This window comes from Suillus fuscotomentosus (assembly GCF_016647785.1).
Source record: "Suillus fuscotomentosus strain FC203 chromosome Unknown F5891scaffold_12, whole genome shotgun sequence".
Classification (NCBI taxonomy): domain Eukaryota; kingdom Fungi; phylum Basidiomycota; class Agaricomycetes; order Boletales; family Suillaceae; genus Suillus; species Suillus fuscotomentosus.
In genome coordinates, this window is record NW_024539524.1 from 311,818 (window position 1) to 331,429 (window position 19,612).

Here is a 19,612-nt window from a genome sequence, read left to right on the forward strand (position 1 = left end):
TGCATTATTGACCAACGGCTTTTAAACGTTCGTTAGGCTAGACCTAGACGTCATTGCTGACTTTGTTGCGATTGCTTTGTAGTACTACTTACTATCTGTTTTCATGTGTACACTCGGATACCAATATAGGTACATATTAACGTTCATGCATATGTCTGGCTCATCATTTTATGGCTTGGTGCTACTTGGGTAATACGCGACCCAAACACGGCACAAACCAATGTGTCTATCATACTATCATATTTGCACATCACTCGGGTGGACCATCTGAATTGCTCGTACTGTGGGGAGGAATAAACTCAACCAGAAACCGTGACATTCCGGCCAAGAACACCAACTTTTTGAGCAGAAAGTTTTACCGTCAGGTTGAATCTTGATGTCAGTGGTTCCAATTCCACTCCCATGTTCCGTCGCCCACCGTGTTCGCATAGCCTCCGTCATCTCTCCTCTCAAGCGCGTTCGTCCAAGAGTTCCATTCTATGAACTCTCTGCTCACCGTGTTCCAACCCTCTGGTCACTGTACCGGGGTTTGCTCAGACATGCACCAGGGGAAAACGTGAGCAATACGCTTTTTCAGTCTGTGATGTCTAACATGAAGTACAGATCCGGTTTCGTGTGCGAATGATGTTCAGGAAGAACCAGCACGTTGTGAGGGCGCATTCTGCGAAAGAGCAACTCGTAATGGGATACAAGGTATTGCGATTCTCCCAATCGTGATCATTGGCATAATGCAAAGGAAATACAGTGGTTAGAATCTTTCCAGCGCGCGAAGCAAGGTGATATCAGATTTCAGAACCTTTTAAGCAGGTACGAAAGAATGATTGCCTCCAAGCGCGAGAAGACTGCTTGGAAAATGCGTATACTGGAAGCATTCGTACGTATCCTAGTGTCCCTCCTTCGTTATCTACTCACAGAACTCGATTAGAATTGGGAAGCCAAGCTCCGCAGTCGTCCTATCTTCAAAGGCTCCTTCATCCGTCCTTCGTTGGACAACAAACTTCTTCCTCGCCTAATTCCCCAGCCTGCTCACATAAGTGGAATGATCGTGCGCCGACGTCGAGCGCGCGAGCGTCGATGGGAGCAACGGGAAACATTGAAGAGCTGGGCACATGACTTACGGTATGAGAGTCTCTTCGAGTACGCGTTGCTCAAGAGTGCACAAGGCCAGGCTGTGGGTGCGGCTCGGCACATGAAGGGCAAGATACTGGGGGACCATGCCAATCGATCTGCAGAGGAGGTTGTTCAATTGCTTCGTGAGGAGCGCCTGTCGTGGACCCCAGTGTACACGGGAGAGGCAAAATCTCAGTGGGGTGAGCTCTGCATTTATCTGGGCAGTTGATAACGTTAACAACGTATGGTAAGTCAGATGAGCCCCTTCTCAAGCGCCAGGCTGAACTGAAGGAGTGCATGATGCGCGATATCTCACGGTATCGTGCTACACCACCTGCTGGACTCGTACTGCAAGGCAAACAAGCACGCAGAGACAGGGTGACAAACAAAACGAGTCAAAGACAGCGTGAACGCTCTGGTGAAGTTACTGCTACTACCCTTAAACGCCGGCGAGGCGCACCGCCTGCACATATCCGAGAGCTCATGACCCCGAGGCAACTGCTAGTGGACAGGGCGATAAGGGAACCAAGTGAGGGCGGGTGGTCGGGTGCCGTTAAGGCGCACATGGGCGTGCATATGCACATGCCTCAAAAGTGGAAGGCCGAGGGTGGGTGGGAAGATGAAGAAAAGAAGAAACTTCTGGATGATATGGAGAGGGAGATTCGGGCGGAGAATGAGAGACGAAGAAAACACAGTAAGCTAGAAGCTGCCCCCTTTTCTGAGTAGTCAAGACATTGCACATATGTGTGGCAAAGGGAGCAGAGGTTGAATAGAGAGCAGGAATGACTATCTTCATTCGACTAAGGTCTGCCTAGAAGGGACTATGGCAGAGGTAGATTGTACAGCCCAATGACTTGGGAAATTACTTCTCGAGGAGCTCCCATTTTGTTCTACGAAAGATTATCAACCCTGGCTCTCTTCACCGTGCGCATTGCTCTTGTGCTTCGGTGTAAACGACCACGATTCGGGCGCAGGACCGAGGAACATTTCCGAGATTTTGACCCAATCCTGGCTATTCGGACTTGCGAGGAGTGTTTCTACTCGTGATAAACATTAATTTTCAGTCCCCACAAAACAGATAAAGCACATGCCTAATTCATCTCTCCCTTTGAATGTTGGCGCTCGGTCGTTGATCTTGGCCGGGAGTCGTTCGAGTAGCCCAATAGGAACATAACGGTATTGAAATGAAAGCGCTTCACAGAGGAATCGGCGTGTCGTGTTCACACCTGTTGTGTCTGTACCGAAGTGACTGAAGATGCAGACTTAGCTAGTTATTGTCTTTGGATTGAACAGAAGACAAACCTCAATCCAAATTCAGTGAACTGTTTGAAGATATGAGCCAGGTCGGATATAGAGAAAGGAAACGGAAGATTACCTTGCCAATTAACTGCAGTCGCTCCCTCGAGCTGATATCCCATTCTCGGTGCTCCTTCACTTCCGTGAAAATCCATGGTTTAATAAGTGCTCCCCGTCCAATCATGACTCCGTCCACGCCAGTGGATGAAACATTGGTCCAGTAATCATGCGACGAGAAGCAATCGCCACCACCGAAAATAGGAATTGGAGATACTGGATGAATGTACCGTAGGTGTTGCGTCAAAACCGACAGGCAACCGTCAGAATGGTAGAGGCGAGTGAAGTGGATGGAACTCACGGCCCTCATCTGCCTCTTGAGCCCGCACAGCATCAACACATTGTTTTATGTACTCCCAATCAGCCAATTTCGTATACCGTTGCTGACGTGTACGGCCATGAAGCTATTCTCTGTCGCATGAACTGACAAGGTATCAAGGGAAAATCATAGCGACACACTGTGATACAACCAATCCCCCAATCTTTGGCAGCGCGTAGCATGATCTTATGTGCATTATTACGACCGTCCTTGACACCTGTCCGTAGCTTTATTGTGACCGGAATTTCGCCCAACGCCCTGGACATCCCAGTGACAATTTTGCCCAGTTTTGCTGGTGCATCCAGTACTACGGATCCAATTATCTTTATTATCGTTCCGGAAGGCCACATGCCAGAGAACTCACAAGCACTCCCGCTTCCGCTTTTGAAGACAAGATCGATCGGACATCCACAGTTCACATCGACGAAGTCTATACCTCCTGAATCACCAAATTCGCGTCCGAGGACTTCGGCAGTTGGGACTAATGAGCTGGGTTTATTTCCTGCAAGCTGGACTCCGAACATGGTCTCCGATGGATGCCGCCGAACGAGCGAGAATTCAGACGCAGAAGCGGTGAGAAATGAGGTCGCAAGGCCCACTGAATGAGGGTTGCAATATCAGTGCACGATATTGAATGACGTGAGATATTATGTGAACGAGAGGAGAAAAGTGACAAGAAGTAATAACGCACTTTCGCCACATGTTATATCCGCTCCGAGTGTCGTACATAGGCGTCTGAATGGCTGAGATACTTGGTCAACTGGTTTATTGTTTGGGCAGCGACATTCATACCAAGTTGCCGACCGTTGTTAACGGTGCGAGATCTGACCATAAGTATTCGGTTAATTTGTTTTAAGTCATTGAGAAGAGACTATCATACATGATTTACCACTCCAGTTCAGCCTTCGTTTCTCTTGTACGCGGATCAGAACATCTGGAGTATCAGTCTGAGCACTGGGATCAGAATTTCCAGTGCGCTTTGCAACGAGTCCTGAGGAAATAGATGGAGGATCATCCGTGGCCACGTTATCTTCGCCGACAGCCACATATTCTTCCGGTCCATTGGATTCTTCTTTAGCAGCCTCCAGTTCTTTGAGATATGCGTCGGTTATTGGCATAGGATACTGCAACGCAAGTAGCGATCAAAAAGGTATGCAGGATGGTGTCTGAGGGGTCGACAGGAGGATCTAACCTTCTTGGACCTAAGTAGCTTCAAGGTGTCTGCACTAACAAAATTGAGTTCGGTGGCGCTCAGCGCTGTCTGAGCCATCTTCTCCTCATCTTTGACGAGCGTTATTACCCCGCTGACATCACGCTTAGCGTGAGCTCCTAGAAAACGACACTTGAGTCCTAGACGACAGACTCCCGATTCTGCAAAGGAGGGACATGATGTGTGTCGTTCCAGCGAAGAAAGATTATCGTCAGCCATAGTAGAATCATCTTTCTCCGTGCCTGTGATAAAAGGAAAAACATCTGATATTGTCGTAATTGAAGGGAATCGAATGTCCCTCGGTTTTGCTGCCAGATACGCGTCGATGTCATGCGTAAAGCGACATCTACACAGCATAAGAGATATCCTGAGAGGTGGCAGAACAAATACACGAACTCATCTCCATGCTCGCATATTTTCCCATTGGCGACTCTCCAACATAGCTCAAGTTGATCGTGTACCTTGCCAAACTTGCGACCCTTATTGGCACCACGCTTTTCCTTCTTTTGCGCCTTGGTCCACTTTTTTCGGCCACCCGTGCCCCTTGGGTCTGTATCTACCGCATCCACACGTGATGTTCCAGTGTGAGCTGTTGAACCTTCCGCTGCATCATCATCAACCGTAGGAAGAGTAGCAGGGGACAATAGGAATCTACGGACGGTGAACCATTTCAAAGGCAGTGACAAGCCCGAAAAACGTACTGTCGTTTTATGGGTGCAGTTCCCGGAGGGAGGGACATGCTGGTCATCGTGCAACCGAAAACTACCTTCCAGGCTGTCGTTGTGCACCAAAGAAATACAATCAGAAATGACTTATTTTTTCCGAATTGCTTATCGCACCGCCACAACGCTACAACAGGCAACGGTACATTACATAATTAACGGTATTTATATCTGAAAAAAAACACCCGGTCTAGAATTGGTCTATGTAGAACATGAGGTAGATCCAGCTGCAGTAAAAAGAAGTGCAGCGGGAGTTTGCAGTGACCGGTGGACTGACGAAGGAGCCCGAGCCTGACGCTGCTCCACGAGAGTGGCTAAGGTATTTAACATTTCTCCATCCAAGTCGCCCCTGTGTCGCATCGTAAACCCTTTGCTTAAGATGTCTCAAAATTTTACCGATAATTTCTCTCACAAACCGCCATCCACTCTAGTTACCCATTAAATTTATATATCTGCTATCGTAGCAAGGGTATACGAAAGAAAAACAACGCAGATCGGTCATCTTAAGAAAGGGATCGATATAAAATCGTGAAGAATTCAAGCTATCTCATCATACTTCGATGGCCACATTGTCTCAAATATTAACGAAGGGTCCATGGCAACAGCCTAGCCTTCAAACGGAAGCAAAGCTCACCAACTTTTCGTTTTCCTTTCTTGGATTGTCCGGCACCGCGGTAATGCAGGCCGCATTGCTGTTAACGGACGCGAGTCAGGGACAATAAGAGAATCGTATCCAATCTGCACACCCCTGGCATCTCGCTGTGCCGCACGCCGGAAGGAGAGCATAACGATCCCATCTTCTGGGGCTCCATTGCGTGTATCTGTGTGAATGATAAGGCCATCAGTCATTTTTGAACAGACCAAATATTGTATCCGCCGCTGCAATCACCTATAAAAAACTTGGTCCACCTGTCGATAAATCCATAACCACCAATTTCTGACATGTCAATAATCGGAAGAATATACACATGCTGAAAGAAAAAACTTTTGCATATAACCTCGTGCACGGTGGAGTTCCAGATTCCCATAAAGTATCCTGGAACAAGAGATTGGAGATCCCCGAGGTTATTTTCGAACTACTATAATCAAATCAATGCGCATCAGAAGCACCAAGACAACCTGACCATGAGGTACCCACAGGTCCTCTTTCCACAGTTGGATTTTTTTTCCGAGTGCGCAACAATGATAAGGGCGGGTCGAGTCAATGTTATATTGGGAAAACTATCCAGATTCAAGAATTCAAGCCGCTTTCAAGCTTCAAGGAGGACATCACTGTCGTTGGCCCTAATGAACTGCGGCATATGACATGACATGTGGGACATGCAGAACACACCTAACACATAATTTTCCAGTGCAAGAATCGACGCTTTGAATGAGTATTAAAGTGCAACTAAGCATATCTACATCGCAAGGGTGTAGGAATATTGAGAGTTCGAATCAAGGGGACATCCAGAGTCTGTTGTTTAATTATCCATTAAAAATTGCCATGCATACCCTGCCACCCTCCATAAGATGTGTTATTCATAAACGGCGGCTGCTGCTGCGCTACAAATGCTGGTGTAGCAGAAAATGGCGGTTGCGAAGAGTACTGTTGTTGAACTACTTGTGATTGCGGTTGTGCATACATCAAGCTGGGGTCTTGCATATGACCAAGCATTGACTGAGAGGGTTGTCCGAATGATTGAGCGAAATAATTCTGCTGAGGTAGAGGCGCCGCAGCGGGTGTCCCGCTTGAAACCTCGGCACTCATCTGTGGAGGAAACGAGTTGAAAGTGTTAGAAGATGAATAGCCCGAAAATTGATATTGGAACGGAGTCTGTGGATTTGCGATTGTAGTCGCACCAGCAGCTATGGTATGCATGGGTGTAACTGAAGTGGCATTCCCTATCGATGACATCGACGTGGGCATCATGTGGGAAGCCTGGAAAGTCGAGAACAGAGTGGGCGAGACACCAAGAGTTGTCTGGGCAAGGGGCATAGAGTGGGACTGGGAAGGAAGCGATGAGAAATCGGGGTTCGGCGACTGGTACTGCAAAGGAAGGGAAGATAATTGCGAAGGGCCCTGTAACGAAATTAAATCATCCCAAAGTTGGCTCCCAGAAAGCTTCTGGCTCGGAACAGAGGAACGGGGTGTAGGCAACGGGTGGGAGATGGATCTCGCGGGTTGCACGGGTGTAGATCCTGGAGATAATGCGCCAGGAAGGGTGACATTTTTGGCAGGAACTGGAGGAGGAGGAGGAGAGGTCTTGCGTTTAAATGGGGCAGGGTCCGTAGGAGTGGACTTTGGCCGTGTAGTCACAGCATTGGAATATGGACGAGCAGGTGAAACGAATTTGGAAGGTTTACAGTTCATGAACCACTTAAACTCGTACTTGGCTGCAATAAGACATCAGACATATACAGACAAATTTAAAGAAGGCTCGCGGACCGCGGATGAACTTCTCAATTTCGCTATCTCGTTCTGCCTCCATCATATTGGTGGGTGGGGGGTGGCGAGCTTCGTCAGGGTTGTACATGGCGTTTGATCTGATATTTCCGCTTTGCTTCATGACCTGTGAACAGGAAGAGAATTTCTCCGAGCTTGAGATTTCTCATGTTAGCAGATACGAGAATGCCTACTTCGACCTGTTCCTTGGTCCATGCGTCCAGGGTAATGCTCTTTCTATGCAAAATTGCTAGTTAATAATCGAAAGCAGAATTATGTGTCTTTCTAACGCACACTTTCGTAATATGGGTACCAAGCTTGCGATGGATGCTCGCGCAGTTGACGCTGCATCTGATGAACGTCTGCGAGTACACAGCTGAATTGTGTGTCATACATACCATATAAAAATGCCCAAATTGTGAGAAGCCCATCGCGGGTTCCGCGACTTACAATCTGCACAGATGTCTTGAATAGTAATAAGTTCATGGTCGAATAATTTGAGAAATAGCATTACCGTTCCCTGGCTGCATTACCAACTCCAGCAAAGTACGCTGGTTTCGCTCAGTTGTGATTTTAGAGATTCCCGAAGACATCATTTACAGTGAAAGGAGAAAGGTTGTCGTGTGCTGTCAACGTTACACGGTCCGAAAGTGTGTTATGTAATACTTCAGTCGGCGCTTCGAAAAGGGTCGGTGACCGGCGGCAGGACTGAGACATATCTTTTGATCAACTCTTAATCGTCGATTTTCTCGGAGACCGATACACCTCAATAACAACTTGCTCCGTTCATTTGTTTCTACAAATTTCATGTGAAACTCACAATGACACCCGTGCTTTTACAACGCTTACTTGCTCCATAGGGACGGAACTAATTTCTCTGATATCAATGAGACTAGCAGGGAAGAAACTGCGTTGCGTAGTTTCTTCACCTTTCCATTCTCCTCGGACGAAGTTTATCAGGTAGGTGCTTGCTTGTTGAGATGCGTACATCTTCTTAAAATTACTTGGCAAGCAAGGTCTAGCGGACCTACTTGCGCATGGTGCACTGAGTGGCAAGACAGATTCCGAAAGGGTCGAAATCATCCTTCGAACGCAGCTGTTTTACTTTAACAGGGTGGCCGGTCAAAATTTGACCGTAGAGGATGTTCGGTCCCATCAGAATACCATGGACATTCAAAATCTGACTGTGACCATGGATTTATCACCTCCATCCTCGGATTCTGGAGACGGCGAAACTCGTATGCTGACGTTCGCCGAGTTGACGATGTTGATACAACAGGGGAAGACAGATAACATACCCAATAACAAGGTCATCCCCGAGACGCTTAATGTAAGTTTGTCGCATGATTAGACATTACATACGTGGTCATCACACCCTTCCAGGACGCACCTCCCAGCACTTCCATAGCTTTGGTGCGGAAGAAACCCTGGGAAGTTGACAGTCAATCCTGATGTGAGCTTTTGAATTGTGCAAATGACGAAAACTACGTGGTAATGATCACCTTTACTAAATGATGTAGTGAGTGGTTATTTTTGCTCGTAGTAGATTGATGCTTTAATGAAGGCTTTAGCTTCCGTTGCCGACATGATTATGATTGATGTTCCTTCACTCGTTTGGACACAAACTTGTAGTGACCTCAATTTTGCGACGCGTGTTGCCTGTTGTGAAGCAGTCATAAAGTCACTCTCTATGTTTGTCTCATCATCAAACCATCGGTATATATAGTGGTTTGTTCAGACTTTGCAAGATATCATTACGTGTTTACATGGGATCCAGGTTTGCACGGGCGTGAGTATTTTCGGCAAGTGGGTGTCGTTATTTATTCTTCGGTGCCACAAATGTCGGTGCTTACAAAGTCACTATTTTTGTCAGGCAATTTGACAGCGTTTGCCAGCGCACTTCTGATTCGCACCGCTTGCAAAGATCCGATGTACAGTCATCAATAACGCATTGCATATCCTACATAGCTTGCAGGCACGAAGCCAAATAACACGACGGTCGATGGTATACGCCTATACCAACGCTCCGTTGACGAACACGATAAGCTCTACTGGAATACTTGTGACAGGAGTACAATCCGCTGCAATGATACAGTGTCCCAAAATACACTTATCATTCCACCCTCTATATGTGTTTTGCCCTGAATGTCCCCGATATAGTTATCCCTCTCCACCCTCATTCAGAGATCTTGATGACGGCAAACGGGCTCTCCCTCGGTCACTCATGACCCGAGCTACTTCCCTCCTAGCTTTTCTGATATCCACTGCATTGACACGTGCTTGTCGATGTGATATCCCTGTACTCTCCGAAGAGCAGCTATACCCTCCATGACCCAGTTGTGGCTGCTCCAGGAGGCATCTCCCCGAACAACAGGAATGGATGCGAGTGTGGTGTGGAGCAGATGTAGATTCTCGGAGTCCACTAATCCTATAGGTGCTCTCCCCAAATAACCATTCTCCCCATCTTTGAGTGTGACTGATTGTGGTGCTTCGAGGCTGTAGTCAACCGCTGAGCCAGCGATTTGATAGACCAATGAATGGGTAGATGGTGTGAATACGACAACGATTACCCATTTGGCTTTCGAGGATGATTGTCCAAAACGGGCAACAGCTACTTCGTAGAATGGGGGCATCGGGTGCAGGACGGGTACGGAAGTGGGTGAGCTGGCACCTTTTGAGTGTAACAAACGGCTAGTGTCGGGGTCGGCGAGAACGACGGGTCTCTTTTCGAGTTACGGTGAATGGTGGGAGAGATATGCTGCATAGTGGTTGGAGGCTTTTATAATAATTCTCCGAATTAACGTGTTCTATTGACAATCAAACCCATTCAAGCAAGCAAGAATAAGATGTCTCAGCACTACATTTTGGTGGGGATGGAACATGAACTCACATCCAAGATTGGTTACTTAATCTATCCCGAAAAAGTCTTATTGAAAGATTCCAGGGCACGAACACAAGCTTAAGTGCGATGGCGCAGGAGTAACAACTTTACCAAACTATACCCTCAAGCGTCTTCGATCCGTCAGATTCATTTATGGATGGTCCGAATCGAACCAAACTGAAGCGAAAGTGCGGGATGTGAGAATCGTGGTAAGGGCCCCTCTTCGACAAATGAAGGAAGCTGTTTGTCCGGTTCCAGCCCCCGGTGCTATATGCTTCGGTTCGTGAAATACAAGGCACGTCCCACTATGCAAGTGCAATGCAGGGCACGACTAGGACTCATGAGATTCCTTGCGATCGTGTGTGCGAAGGTAAACTCTCGCAAGGATGCCTCTGTAGAAGGTCGAGCGTATAAATAGCCTAGGGAGAGTCATGGATCTTTGGAGGTGGGCGTCAATCAGTTGAGCGTGAGGAAATTGCCAAAAAGACAGCTTACCGCAGTCAGAACAAACGTATTCTCCCATCAAGGCGAAAAGTGCCGCGTAGATTTCTTAATCGCGCATATAATTTAGCTTCCTTGAAGGAAATCAGCTGCTGATCACGGTGTCAACGGAACCGGACCGACTAGAATTTGATACGGTTGCCAGTCCACAGAAAATTCCAGTAGTAAGACAGCGGCGAGGGTCAAGCACAAGCATCGGAGATGTCCATGTACGTGGCTACCTGCTAGATAAGAAACTTGAACGCATTCTAGACTCGCTGGTGGCGTATCCAAATATCTTGAGGGAGTGCAGGTGGAAACGTGAATGTCAGACTGCGGATCTTGGCTTAGTACGCCGCTCCTCAAGGTCATGTTCGTGATTACATGTGACTCATGTTGAGATGGAGTCAGTCACCTGATATGAGCGTGATCACGTGAGATCATGAAACTATAGAGTACCCCAAGGTCAGAAGTTGGCAACGCGAACCCTAGTCTCAGCTAGGCTGTACTATAGGTAAGCCTTTCACCATGTTCAAGTTGCATGCACCCTCTGATATTGAATATTTAATATTCAGGTGGTCGCTTATCAATCTAATGTTGATTCCACGGGCCAGCTGTGTTCGCATTCAATGAGGCTAAACGAGATCTCGAGGCCTCACCTCTGTCAAATCTTCTGCTAACGCAAGCGTGTCGGCATGCGCAACGGATCTTTCGTAATGTAATTGGCAATACGCCGTGCTCACTGGACTTGGATTCTCAGCGCTCAGCCATCACGAGTCCAATTATAAACGCACCAATCCTGACGACTCGCTCAATGAACCATAGGCAAAAAAGGTATACACGTGCTAGTTCTTCCGAGGCGCTTCCAAGGCGTGAATCAGAATAAAGGACAAAAGGATTTAGGGAGTCTCATAGCTGACTCAAGATCACCGTAACTGTACACATACAGTTATAGTATCACTGGTCGCTAAAGTGGCTGACACTTTCATATAACATGAATGTCAACATCATCCTGTAAACTTCCAGACTATAGTACGTTCGCAATAAATTCGCGGTGCAGAAATAAAGCAACGTACCGCGGAGCAAGATAAAAGTTGGCAGGGCCAAACCTTTTAGTAGTAGTCTAATCAAGGTTATGTCCACTAACTTATGTGAGCACCCGGTTTGTCTCACGGTCGCTCATCATCGCAGACGACTTTTGAGCGCTGGATTTTGTCCTCGACGTCCGTGAAGGTAGAAAAAAATGGACACATAGTCCATCTAGACGCGCTCACGCTATATACAATGACCGATTCCGCTTCCCAGCTTGCAAGGTGCTGGCTGCTATCTTCAACTTCGTTGACCCCCAACTGATTCTCAACTTAGTGAGGCAAAATCAACCCACCAAAGTCTGAAAGAGCTTCTCAAAGCTCACCTTCCATGGGATAGAGAGGTTGAGTTTCAAAGGAAGAGGTACTCCCATCCCAAAATTCTTTTTTGACTGGTGTTCCTAACAGTGTCTGTAGTCTCCGACGTCTGTATCTTCGCCTATTATTCGTCGAGCCATACGCCAAGGAATCAAAAGATGCCGAGACTCATCTTTGGATGCAGACATCTTATCAATTTATTTCTAACTACAAACAGAATGTCGCAACTCTCGATCGAACGCTGCAATCAGCACCCCGCCATCAGCCCAGGCAGAGTAATCATGGCCCAGTGGAGTATCGCAAACTGATGCAACGATTCCGCCAGTTTCTTGCTGAAGAAGAGAAATTTTGGACACAACTGGTAGCTCGATACCAGCGATCTTTTGGACTTCACGAAGCACAGCATATACTTTCTATCTTGAACATTACGATTCCAGATGACCTTGGTACTCCCAATGGCTCCATTGGGGGACACGAAGGTGTCCCAAACTCCAGTTTTGGTCGCAACCAATTTCAATTTCCCATCGAAGGCAATACGCCTTCTCCTATGAGCTCTGCCGAACGTGAAATTAATCTCGCGATTCTTAGCAAGGCGATAGTATGCTTAGGTGACATGGCACGATATCGGGAGCTTTACAACGAAGGTGGAGGGCGTCCGCGAGCCGGTCAGGAAGACGGCTCAGGGCCAGCTAGACGAGGCGGCCGCAACAGAAGAGGCGGCGCTATGAGCTTTGATTCAATACCACGCGCCAGGAACTACGACAAAGCTGTTCAGTGCTACGATCAAGCGCGCCTTTTGGTCCCTTCGGAGGGCAATCCATCACATCAGCTGGCCATTCTCGCTTTCTATCAGAATGACATGTTCAGCTCGCTTCTCCATTACTATAGAGCGCTATGCGTTCGTCAGCCTTATGACACTGCATCCGAGAACGTCAAGAAAATTCTCAATAAATCGCTCGATCAGCAAGCGAAGAGGACACGGGAAGGAGTACAAATGGCTCCCGACCTTGGTGATTTACCACCACGCTTGAGAGTCGAGTCCTTTAAGGAGAAAGTTGTGCTATTGCACGCACTGTGGCGATTAGGTTCAGATAAGTGAGTGATTGGATTCGATCGATAATTCAGTTGTTGAGATGAAATAATTCCGCTTAGATCAAGGTTAAATCCCATTGTGCATGCAGCAGATGTCGTCAAGGATTTCACGGCTCTTGTTTCAGAGCGCGTTCTTCCAATTGATGCCGTGACCAAGGTCATCGTTCTCTCAGAGGGAGCACTTTGGAAACATCGCATGATCCGGGACACATCTCCACCTTCGAATAGGAGATCCGGAGGGATTCCTGACCCAGTTACTGTCGAATCCCAGATTCTGAAGCATGTTCTTGCCATTCACCAGTCTCTCCTGGAGATCGGCGCTAAGGAACTTGGCTTTCCACCAGAAGATGCAGCTGAAAATGACCTTGCGCAGCGCATCACTGCGGCATTCAGGCGCACTCTACCCGCATTGCGTGTTGCGAGCAAGTGGTTGTTAGCAAATCTCAAGTATGTGGCGCATGCCACACCCCCTACGGGGTCAACCCAGGTCGAGGAAATTCCAGGGGTATCCGTCTCAGATATGCCAGTCTTTTGGCAGCATTTCTTACTTTTTTACAACGCCCTATACAAGTTATTCCCAATAGAGAAGCTACCTTCGTTGCTCTCTCCGCTGGATGAGGACATCGACCTTAGGGGCTTTCTTCCACTGCGGAGCCTCATGATTGGCGATACTCCCAAGATTGTGGATGCTGATACACACAAGGGGAATGGATCGGCCACCATTGGGCCGCAGGGCCGCGAGAGCGTTCACCCAAACGAAGAACAATTGATGAGGATATCTGATTTGCTCAAAGACCTCAAGAATCTCGCGGAATCACCAGTGAGGGCCGATTGCTCTGCCTTTGAATTAATCGGGCTTACCTTACTATAGGATTCTCCAATCCACCTGCGGGGTGATACTTTCGTGCTTGAAATCACTGCCACTGCACCTGATGCTCAATCTCAGGCAAAGGCAATTGGTGCAGAGGCTGTAAATATGCCTGTTACACCTATAGTCTTATGTCCTGATGTTCTTGACTTGATGCCACTGGAGACTTGTGCGGAGGACGATGCTATAACCGATACAGGGCATACTGACAACGATGATCCGGTTGAAGACGCATTCAGGACTGTACTTAACGCCGAGTCACAAGATGAAGATGAAGAACTGGATGATGACGTCGTAGTTTGGGATCCAAGGTCAAATTTTGCTTGTTTCGTTTCAACGTGTCTGATGTGATATCTAGGGCCTCCACTTCGCCGCCGGGAGCAGTACCGGCCCTGCCAACGACACCTGTATTGTCGTCAAGCATGATAAACGGCAACTTCATGAGCCCCAGTACATCAGTTGTGTCCTCAGGTCGTGCGGCCCCGACATCGCCGCCTTCTGCCTTCACAGGAACAACAGCTCAGGATTTATTGAACAGTTTCTCCCAAGCTGGTGGTGATGTTGCACGATCTCCCCGCCGTCAGTCTATCCCACCTCCATCTCAATTTCTTTTCGGCTCTGGGCCTTCGAACGCTCCACCTTCTATATGGTCAAGGACTCTTGATCAGAACCCGCCAAATCTCAGTCCTAGACCCTTGTTGACCAACCAGGCACTGCCTGCTTACGGTGTTGAGCACAATTTATCGACGACAAGCAACCGAGCTATACACTCCGCTAACCGACCTCCGCCCATGTCTTCTTTTGCACATTCACAGTCCCCGTGGTCACCTTCCTTTGAGTTTACGCACGATCCATCAAACATTCACACGAGTCACTCCGCCTCACGATCATCCGGTCCCGGCCATCGCCACTCAGCTAGTACAATCCAGAGCTCGCCTCCATATCAGACTGCATTAAATGCAGTGAACCATCAACCATTTGCGTACCCACAGGAGTCACTCTACTTGAATGCGGAGATGGCTCCCGCTGCTCTTTCACCACAATCGGGGCTGCACTTTCAACAGGGTGGATTCAACCTCTCCCCTGCAGTGCCTTTGCCGCCGCCGCCGCCGCAGTATCCTCGGCCGATGCAGCATTACCCGACTTCGTCCATTTGGGGAAACACCGGGTGATGACCATCGTCAGGTTTTCGTCGCTTAACTGAGATGTTGCCACATACTCGCGGATACAGCAAATACAACACGCTTGTGCAGAGCCCGCTGTGGCCTGAAAATTCGTTATCGTCGGACACAAGCCGAATGGCGCGAGACGCCGTTCCAGATCGTAGTAGAGCTGCACCTCCTGATCAAGGCGTATTAGTGACTGGTGCTTAAGGGCCAAATACGTGGTCTTCCGAACAATCAGAAGTTTCCTCTATTTATTTCATGCCTATCAGACCTATTTTTTCTTCTCTCATAGCCGTGCCTCTCGTGTCGTTGTTTCGTTCTCAGATCTGTGTTATACTGCTTCAGGGTTTCTCTTGTAGCATGTCATGATTCGGTCTTTAAAGCGTCAAGTTTTATATGATCAGACTTTGATCCTCTTCCGAGTTTTTGCGATGTAATTGATATTGTCGTCATGTATATGCACCCACTGGCTCGATCGTGCTATTACTTAGTGTCCATGTCGTCCCCATGGGGCGTGCTCTTATCTGCCTCTTTCGAAACCCCAATTCATGTTGACGCCCATAATCCAGGCTGCGGTGGGATAAGAGGGAATACTGAGACTTGACTGGGAGTGCAACTATGCTAAAACAGCTAAATGATAACTTGCCCCTGTTACATATTCCAAGCTACCGCCGTCTATAATAGAGAACGAAATCAAAAAGAGCGAATGAGATTCATCAACTAAGATTCCATTTGTAAATGTTCATGCGTCTGGATCTATGCAGGAAAATACGTCCTGAACAGTACAAGTCAGGAGAACAAAGGGTATTAAAGTACAAGAGATATTAGCACTGTATCCGTAAGAAGCCAAGCGGCTGAAAGATCCTATGGATGATATATCCTTTCTGGGGCTGAATGAAATCTAGAGGCGTTCTCCACGGCCGATAACAGTCACCTGGACAGAACGGCGTTGCATCAGTAAATGAACTGTTATTCGGGCGGGCACCTGATGCAACAACCCACCTTGAAGCCGATTGACCTAAGCCTGTCTGCGTCCACAAGCAACCGCCCATCAAAGACAAATGCAGGCTTGTTCATACTCGCGTACACGGCTTGCCAATCAATCGTCTTGAATTCGGCCCACTCAGTGGCGATAACGACTGCCTCAGCATTCTTGCAGGCTTCCAATGCAGAAGAGCAGATAGAGACTTGACGTTGAACTTTGACAGCAGCATGAGTTGTCGATGTGTCATGCAAAAAATGTGGCTTACTCGTTTCAAGGGGCACGTCAGGACTAGCCTCGTTGAGGTCTGCCCATATTTGGTTCGATTCCACTTGAGGATCATAGATGTTGACAAGAGCCCTTTCTTGCTGGAAGTCGCGGATAAGCGTGATGGCAGCTGACTCACGGGTGTCACCCGTATCAGCTTTGAACGCAAAGCCAAGAACCGCAATGCGCTAAAACAGATCAAAATCGATTTGACAGATGCGCAGAAAAATCGCGTACCTTGCCAGTGATAGTGTTGAACAGGGTATCCACAACCCGCTTACTAAACCTCCTCTTCTGGTATTCATTCATCGTTACCACCTGTTTCCAGTACTCAGCTACTTCTTTTAAATTGAGGCTCTCCGATAGGTAGACAAGGTTGAGAATATCCTTCTGGAAGCAGCTACCTCCGAATCCAACGGATGCACGAAGGAATTTCGGGCCAATGCGTGAGTCTTGTCCAATGGAGTGAGCGACCTCGGCGATGTTGGCGCCTGTGGCTTCACAGATGGCGGAAAGTGCGTTGACGGAACTGATGCGCTGCGCAAGCATGGCGTTCGCAGCCAGCTTCGAGAGCTCAGAAGACCACAGGCCGACAGTCAGAATCCTTTCTTTGCTATGTGGTCGGTCAGCACATCATTAGGCTCCGCAATACAATGAAGGAACTCACGGGACCCAATTCTGATAAACTTCGGAGAGCGCCGCGCAGGCCTCCTTACCCTCCTGTGTCTGCAAAGAGCCAATCAGCACGCGATCAGGAGCAAAGAGATCGTCGATGGCGGTTCCCTCAGCGAGGAACTCAGGGTTGGAGAGGATATCAAAGCGTGCGTTGGGCTTGCTGTTGGCATCGAGGATGGTGCGCATGGATTCCGCGGTCCTGCAAGGTACGGTAGATTTTTCAACGACGATCTTTGATGATGTCGCAGTAGCTGCGATGCGCCGAGTAGCGAGCTCGACGTAGCTGAATAAAGATCGTCAGCTTACGATCATATAATGGGAGGGCCGATGCAATAAAAGGCGAAAAAAAAATCACTTTAAGTCTGCAGCGAAGCCAGCACCGACACCGCTTTTTTTGGTCGGAGTGTTCACAGATACGAAAATGAGGTCTGCGTCTCGAATGCCTTTATCAACATCGGTGCTGAAGAAGAGGTTGCGTCCGCGAGCCTGGCGAACGACATCCTCCAGACCAGGCTCATATATGGGCAGGTTGAAGTCTGGCGAGTTCCAGGCATCGATGCGGGCTTGGTTCAAGTCAACGATGGTGACCCGGATATGAGGGCATTTCAGTGCGATCACGGCGCAAGTAGGACCGCCTGCAAAGCAGATGTAAACTCGAGGTATTCAAAGCAATTAGCGATGCCGCGAAGCAGTGGCTCACCGACGTATCCAGCACCGACTGGACGTGATAAATGAGCAACCAGATAATAGGAGATACCGCCGAAGGACTCACTGCAGCAAATTTGTTTGACTCTAGGCATTGTGGTTATGGATCGAGAGAAAGACTATGCTGAATTGACGAGTCGCGGTTCGCTTAAGTAGGCTGTTGACCTTGAGGGAGTGGAGTTACGGGGAAGCGATTTTGAACGTTACTGTGGTCGTCATTCCAAGACCAGGTACCACCACCTGCCTTGCCTCACGACACGACTCGTTTCACTCTTTTCTCAATTAAAAACACCCCTCAAATCTGTAATGATCCAGCTGCTTTTTGTACGTCCACTCGACAATCAGGCAAGTTTAACGGCCATTTGACGACAAATGATAAAAAACGTGGCTATGGAAGCACACCCGGAGTAGAAGGCCGAGCGCCAAGTGCGCACCAGGCCTCGCAAGTTGCCACAATAATATCCTCAAGCTTCCGCCTGGTACTATGCACGCAGTCGATAACTAGCACCGAGTAGTCGCCCCTAGCCTGAGTAGGCAAAGTTCGAAAGATTCAAGAAGACCGTTGCTTCTGTATTAGGGCAACACCGTGGGCAATGGGCATTGAACGGTGCGTGTCTTCGCTTTATGTCACCTTAACCAACGTGCTACTAGTAGGTATAGTGTGGACGCGAGGCATATCTCCTTTCACGCATATCAATTACGACTTCCACCCTTGCCTGATACACGAGAAGACGAGACCGAATCTTCCAGATGGCGTGGAGATAAGCCTTTGATCTACCAGATACCACTTGCAGATTCCTGGGAATGATGGTAACCCGAGATGCGCATGGAGCACGAGCGTGAAGTGTGCCTAAGTTGTCTCTTATATGGCAAGACGTGAATAGAAAGCCTGCTTGCCGAGGCAGGCTGTAGCCCCGGGGACGTTAGATAGCCCAGGCTGCTGGTGTGCAGTCAGCTTGGGGTCATTATGCAGTTCCCAGAGCGCCTTTTGATACTAGAGTGGTGTATCCATGACTGTGCTTGCGTGTCGCAGACAAGGGAAGTGCTCAAGCACTGGACAAAGCCCGGTAGCTGACTAATAAGCTACGGTACGATCTATTTACCCGGCTAAAACTTTAATGCCAACGCAGCCTTTGCGATGAGCAGCTTGCGACTCTATTCAAGGGGTATCACCCATTCCCAAATTGACTGTCATTTAGTACACTGCGAGACTATTACAGATAGAATCCAGTGTGTTTTGCGGTGCCGGCCAGTCAAATCATAGAAGTGCGCAGTCGCGAAAAAGCGGTCCATTCATGCGGTGTAGAGTTTTTCGTGAGCGAACGGAGGTCGAGAGCGGCTTGTTGCAGAGTATATCCCTTCAAAGGGCCAGAGATGGCCATAAGACCAAAGTTTGACACGGAAGCACACTGCGGCAATGAGTTGCATATCTGGTAAGGCCCTGGTTGCTAGAATTCATCCACTACTTTGACTCCTTACTGGCGCTCGCCGCTAATCCATCTCAATAAACATTTTCCGCATCGCAAAGAGTGGTCTCAGACGCGGAGATAGGCGCACGGCAAGCAGATAGCAAATTGCCACAGCGCAACTGAGCGCACACTGACGGGGAGCTGTGGAATGCAGGTGAAGCGCGCACATGTCACCCGTTTCGTCCTTGCATATGGACAAATAAAATGTATCAACATGGTATAGTTACAGACAAATAGTATGATAGAGATTTAATACTCCTCCGCAGCCATCGTAGATCAGAGAAATTGATGCATGATGCATGATGCATGAAACAACAGGCAATCACAGCCTGATCGGCCTGACCAAGGGGTAAGTATATATATTTACTCGTGGTATATCACACGAATGAACGACGGCCCTCCGCCGCAGATCGGCGGGAAAAAGAATCTTCGTCACTAAAGGTAATTCACAGGTCAAGATTAATACGAAGGGCCAGCAAACC

At 48.2% G+C, this 19,612-nt stretch overlaps 7 protein-coding genes across 7 annotated transcripts; 3 read left to right on the forward strand and 4 right to left on the reverse strand.

Moving 5' to 3' along the window:
• Window positions 1-376: 376 nt before the first annotated feature.
• F5891DRAFT_1127050 (uncharacterized protein) lies at window positions 377-1,836 on the forward strand (the record flags this gene model as incomplete). Its single annotated transcript, XM_041364145.1, has 5 exons — window positions 377-556; window positions 604-693; window positions 746-874; window positions 926-1,310; window positions 1,367-1,836. The coding sequence occupies 5 exons, from the start codon at window positions 377-379 to the stop codon at window positions 1,834-1,836; spliced, it is 1,254 nt and encodes a 417-aa protein (XP_041229152.1).
• An 88-nt stretch (window positions 1,837-1,924) lies between these two features.
• F5891DRAFT_76785 (uncharacterized protein) lies at window positions 1,925-4,791 on the reverse strand. Its single transcript, XM_041373191.1, has 13 exons — window positions 4,694-4,791; window positions 4,389-4,643; window positions 3,975-4,338; window positions 3,663-3,906; window positions 3,575-3,606; window positions 3,474-3,525; window positions 3,147-3,380; window positions 2,923-3,089; window positions 2,765-2,867; window positions 2,486-2,679; window positions 2,413-2,432; window positions 2,202-2,359; window positions 1,925-2,147 (listed from the first exon to the last, which is right to left on the reverse strand). The coding sequence occupies exons 1-13, from the start codon at window positions 4,738-4,740 to the stop codon at window positions 2,014-2,016; spliced, it is 2,004 nt and encodes a 667-aa protein (XP_041229153.1). The 5' UTR covers window positions 4,741-4,791; the 3' UTR covers window positions 1,925-2,013.
• A 1,267-nt stretch (window positions 4,792-6,058) lies between these two features.
• On the reverse strand, window positions 6,059-7,778 carry F5891DRAFT_1017084 (uncharacterized protein). The gene is made up of 6 exons (XM_041360981.1): window positions 7,654-7,778; window positions 7,538-7,604; window positions 7,434-7,484; window positions 7,334-7,376; window positions 7,143-7,266; window positions 6,059-7,090 (listed from the first exon to the last, which is right to left on the reverse strand). Exons 1-6 carry the CDS (start codon window positions 7,733-7,735, stop codon window positions 6,189-6,191), a joined length of 1,269 nt encoding a protein of 422 aa, XP_041229154.1. The 5' UTR covers window positions 7,736-7,778; the 3' UTR covers window positions 6,059-6,188.
• Window positions 7,779-8,048: 270 nt separating this feature from the next.
• F5891DRAFT_946917 (uncharacterized protein) lies at window positions 8,049-8,591 on the forward strand (the record flags this gene model as incomplete). The annotated part of the gene is made up of 3 exons (XM_041374703.1): window positions 8,049-8,099; window positions 8,152-8,469; window positions 8,523-8,591. Coding segments are annotated over 3 exons (438 nt in total), but the record flags the coding sequence as incomplete, so codon positions are not given.
• A 357-nt stretch (window positions 8,592-8,948) lies between these two features.
• Window positions 8,949-10,158, reverse strand: F5891DRAFT_77062 (uncharacterized protein). The gene is made up of 2 exons (XM_041373197.1): window positions 10,030-10,158; window positions 8,949-9,946 (listed from the first exon to the last, which is right to left on the reverse strand). Exon 2 carries the CDS (start codon window positions 9,770-9,772, stop codon window positions 9,374-9,376), a length of 399 nt encoding a protein of 132 aa, XP_041229156.1. The 5' UTR covers window positions 9,773-9,946; window positions 10,030-10,158; the 3' UTR covers window positions 8,949-9,373.
• A 1,531-nt stretch (window positions 10,159-11,689) lies between these two features.
• On the forward strand, window positions 11,690-15,038 carry F5891DRAFT_1162936 (uncharacterized protein; the record flags this gene model as incomplete). Its single annotated transcript, XM_041365308.1, has 8 exons — window positions 11,690-11,813; window positions 11,866-11,952; window positions 12,006-13,001; window positions 13,059-13,818; window positions 13,870-14,177; window positions 14,225-14,316; window positions 14,338-14,445; window positions 14,830-15,038. Exons 1-8 carry the CDS (start codon window positions 11,785-11,787, stop codon window positions 15,036-15,038), a joined length of 2,589 nt encoding a protein of 862 aa, XP_041229157.1. The 5' UTR covers window positions 11,690-11,784.
• A 575-nt stretch (window positions 15,039-15,613) lies between these two features.
• Window positions 15,614-18,005, reverse strand: F5891DRAFT_77085 (UDP-glucose/GDP-mannose dehydrogenase family, NAD binding domain-containing protein). Its single transcript, XM_041373198.1, has 8 exons — window positions 17,729-18,005; window positions 17,657-17,674; window positions 17,312-17,591; window positions 16,949-17,239; window positions 16,519-16,894; window positions 16,283-16,469; window positions 16,035-16,231; window positions 15,614-15,966 (listed from the first exon to the last, which is right to left on the reverse strand). Exons 1-8 carry the CDS (start codon window positions 17,754-17,756, stop codon window positions 15,934-15,936), a joined length of 1,410 nt encoding a protein of 469 aa, XP_041229158.1. The 5' UTR covers window positions 17,757-18,005; the 3' UTR covers window positions 15,614-15,933.
• Between the last annotated feature and the right edge of the window lie 1,607 nt (window positions 18,006-19,612).

Bases quoted from the DNA above. Each gene is read 5' to 3' on its own strand.
- F5891DRAFT_76785 (XM_041373191.1), bottom strand. From the start codon at position 4,740: ATGACCAGCATGTCCCTCCCTCCGGGAACTGCACCCATAAAACGACA. The intron at 4,644-4,693 runs GTACGTTTTTCG...CACCGTCCGTAG, and splicing joins ACTGCACCCATAAAACGACA to ATTCCTATTGTCCCCTGCTA. The intron at 4,339-4,388 runs GTTCGTGTATTT...TATGCTGTGTAG, and splicing joins ATATGCGAGCATGGAGATGA to ATGTCGCTTTACGCATGACA.
- F5891DRAFT_1017084 (XM_041360981.1), bottom strand. From the start codon at position 7,735: ATGATGTCTTCGGGAATCTCTAAAATCACAACTGAGCGAAACCAGCGT. The intron at 7,605-7,653 runs GTAATGCTATTT...TTACTATTCAAG, and splicing joins GGTAATGCAGCCAGGGAACG to ACATCTGTGCAGATTGTAAG. The intron at 7,091-7,142 runs GTCCGCGAGCCT...GTCTTATTGCAG, and splicing joins AATTGAGAAGTTCATCCGCG to CCAAGTACGAGTTTAAGTGG.
- F5891DRAFT_77062 (XM_041373197.1), bottom strand. From the start codon at position 9,772: ATGCCCCCATTCTACGAAGTAGCTGTTGCCCGTTTTGGACAATCATCC.
- F5891DRAFT_77085 (XM_041373198.1), bottom strand. From the start codon at position 17,756: ATGCCTAGAGTCAAACAAATTTGCTGCA. The intron at 17,240-17,311 runs GTGATTTTTTTT...ATCTTTATTCAG, and splicing joins GGCTTCGCTGCAGACTTAAA to CTACGTCGAGCTCGCTACTC. The intron at 15,967-16,034 runs GTGGGTTGTTGC...CGTTCTGTCCAG, and splicing joins TTAGGTCAATCGGCTTCAAG to GTGACTGTTATCGGCCGTGG.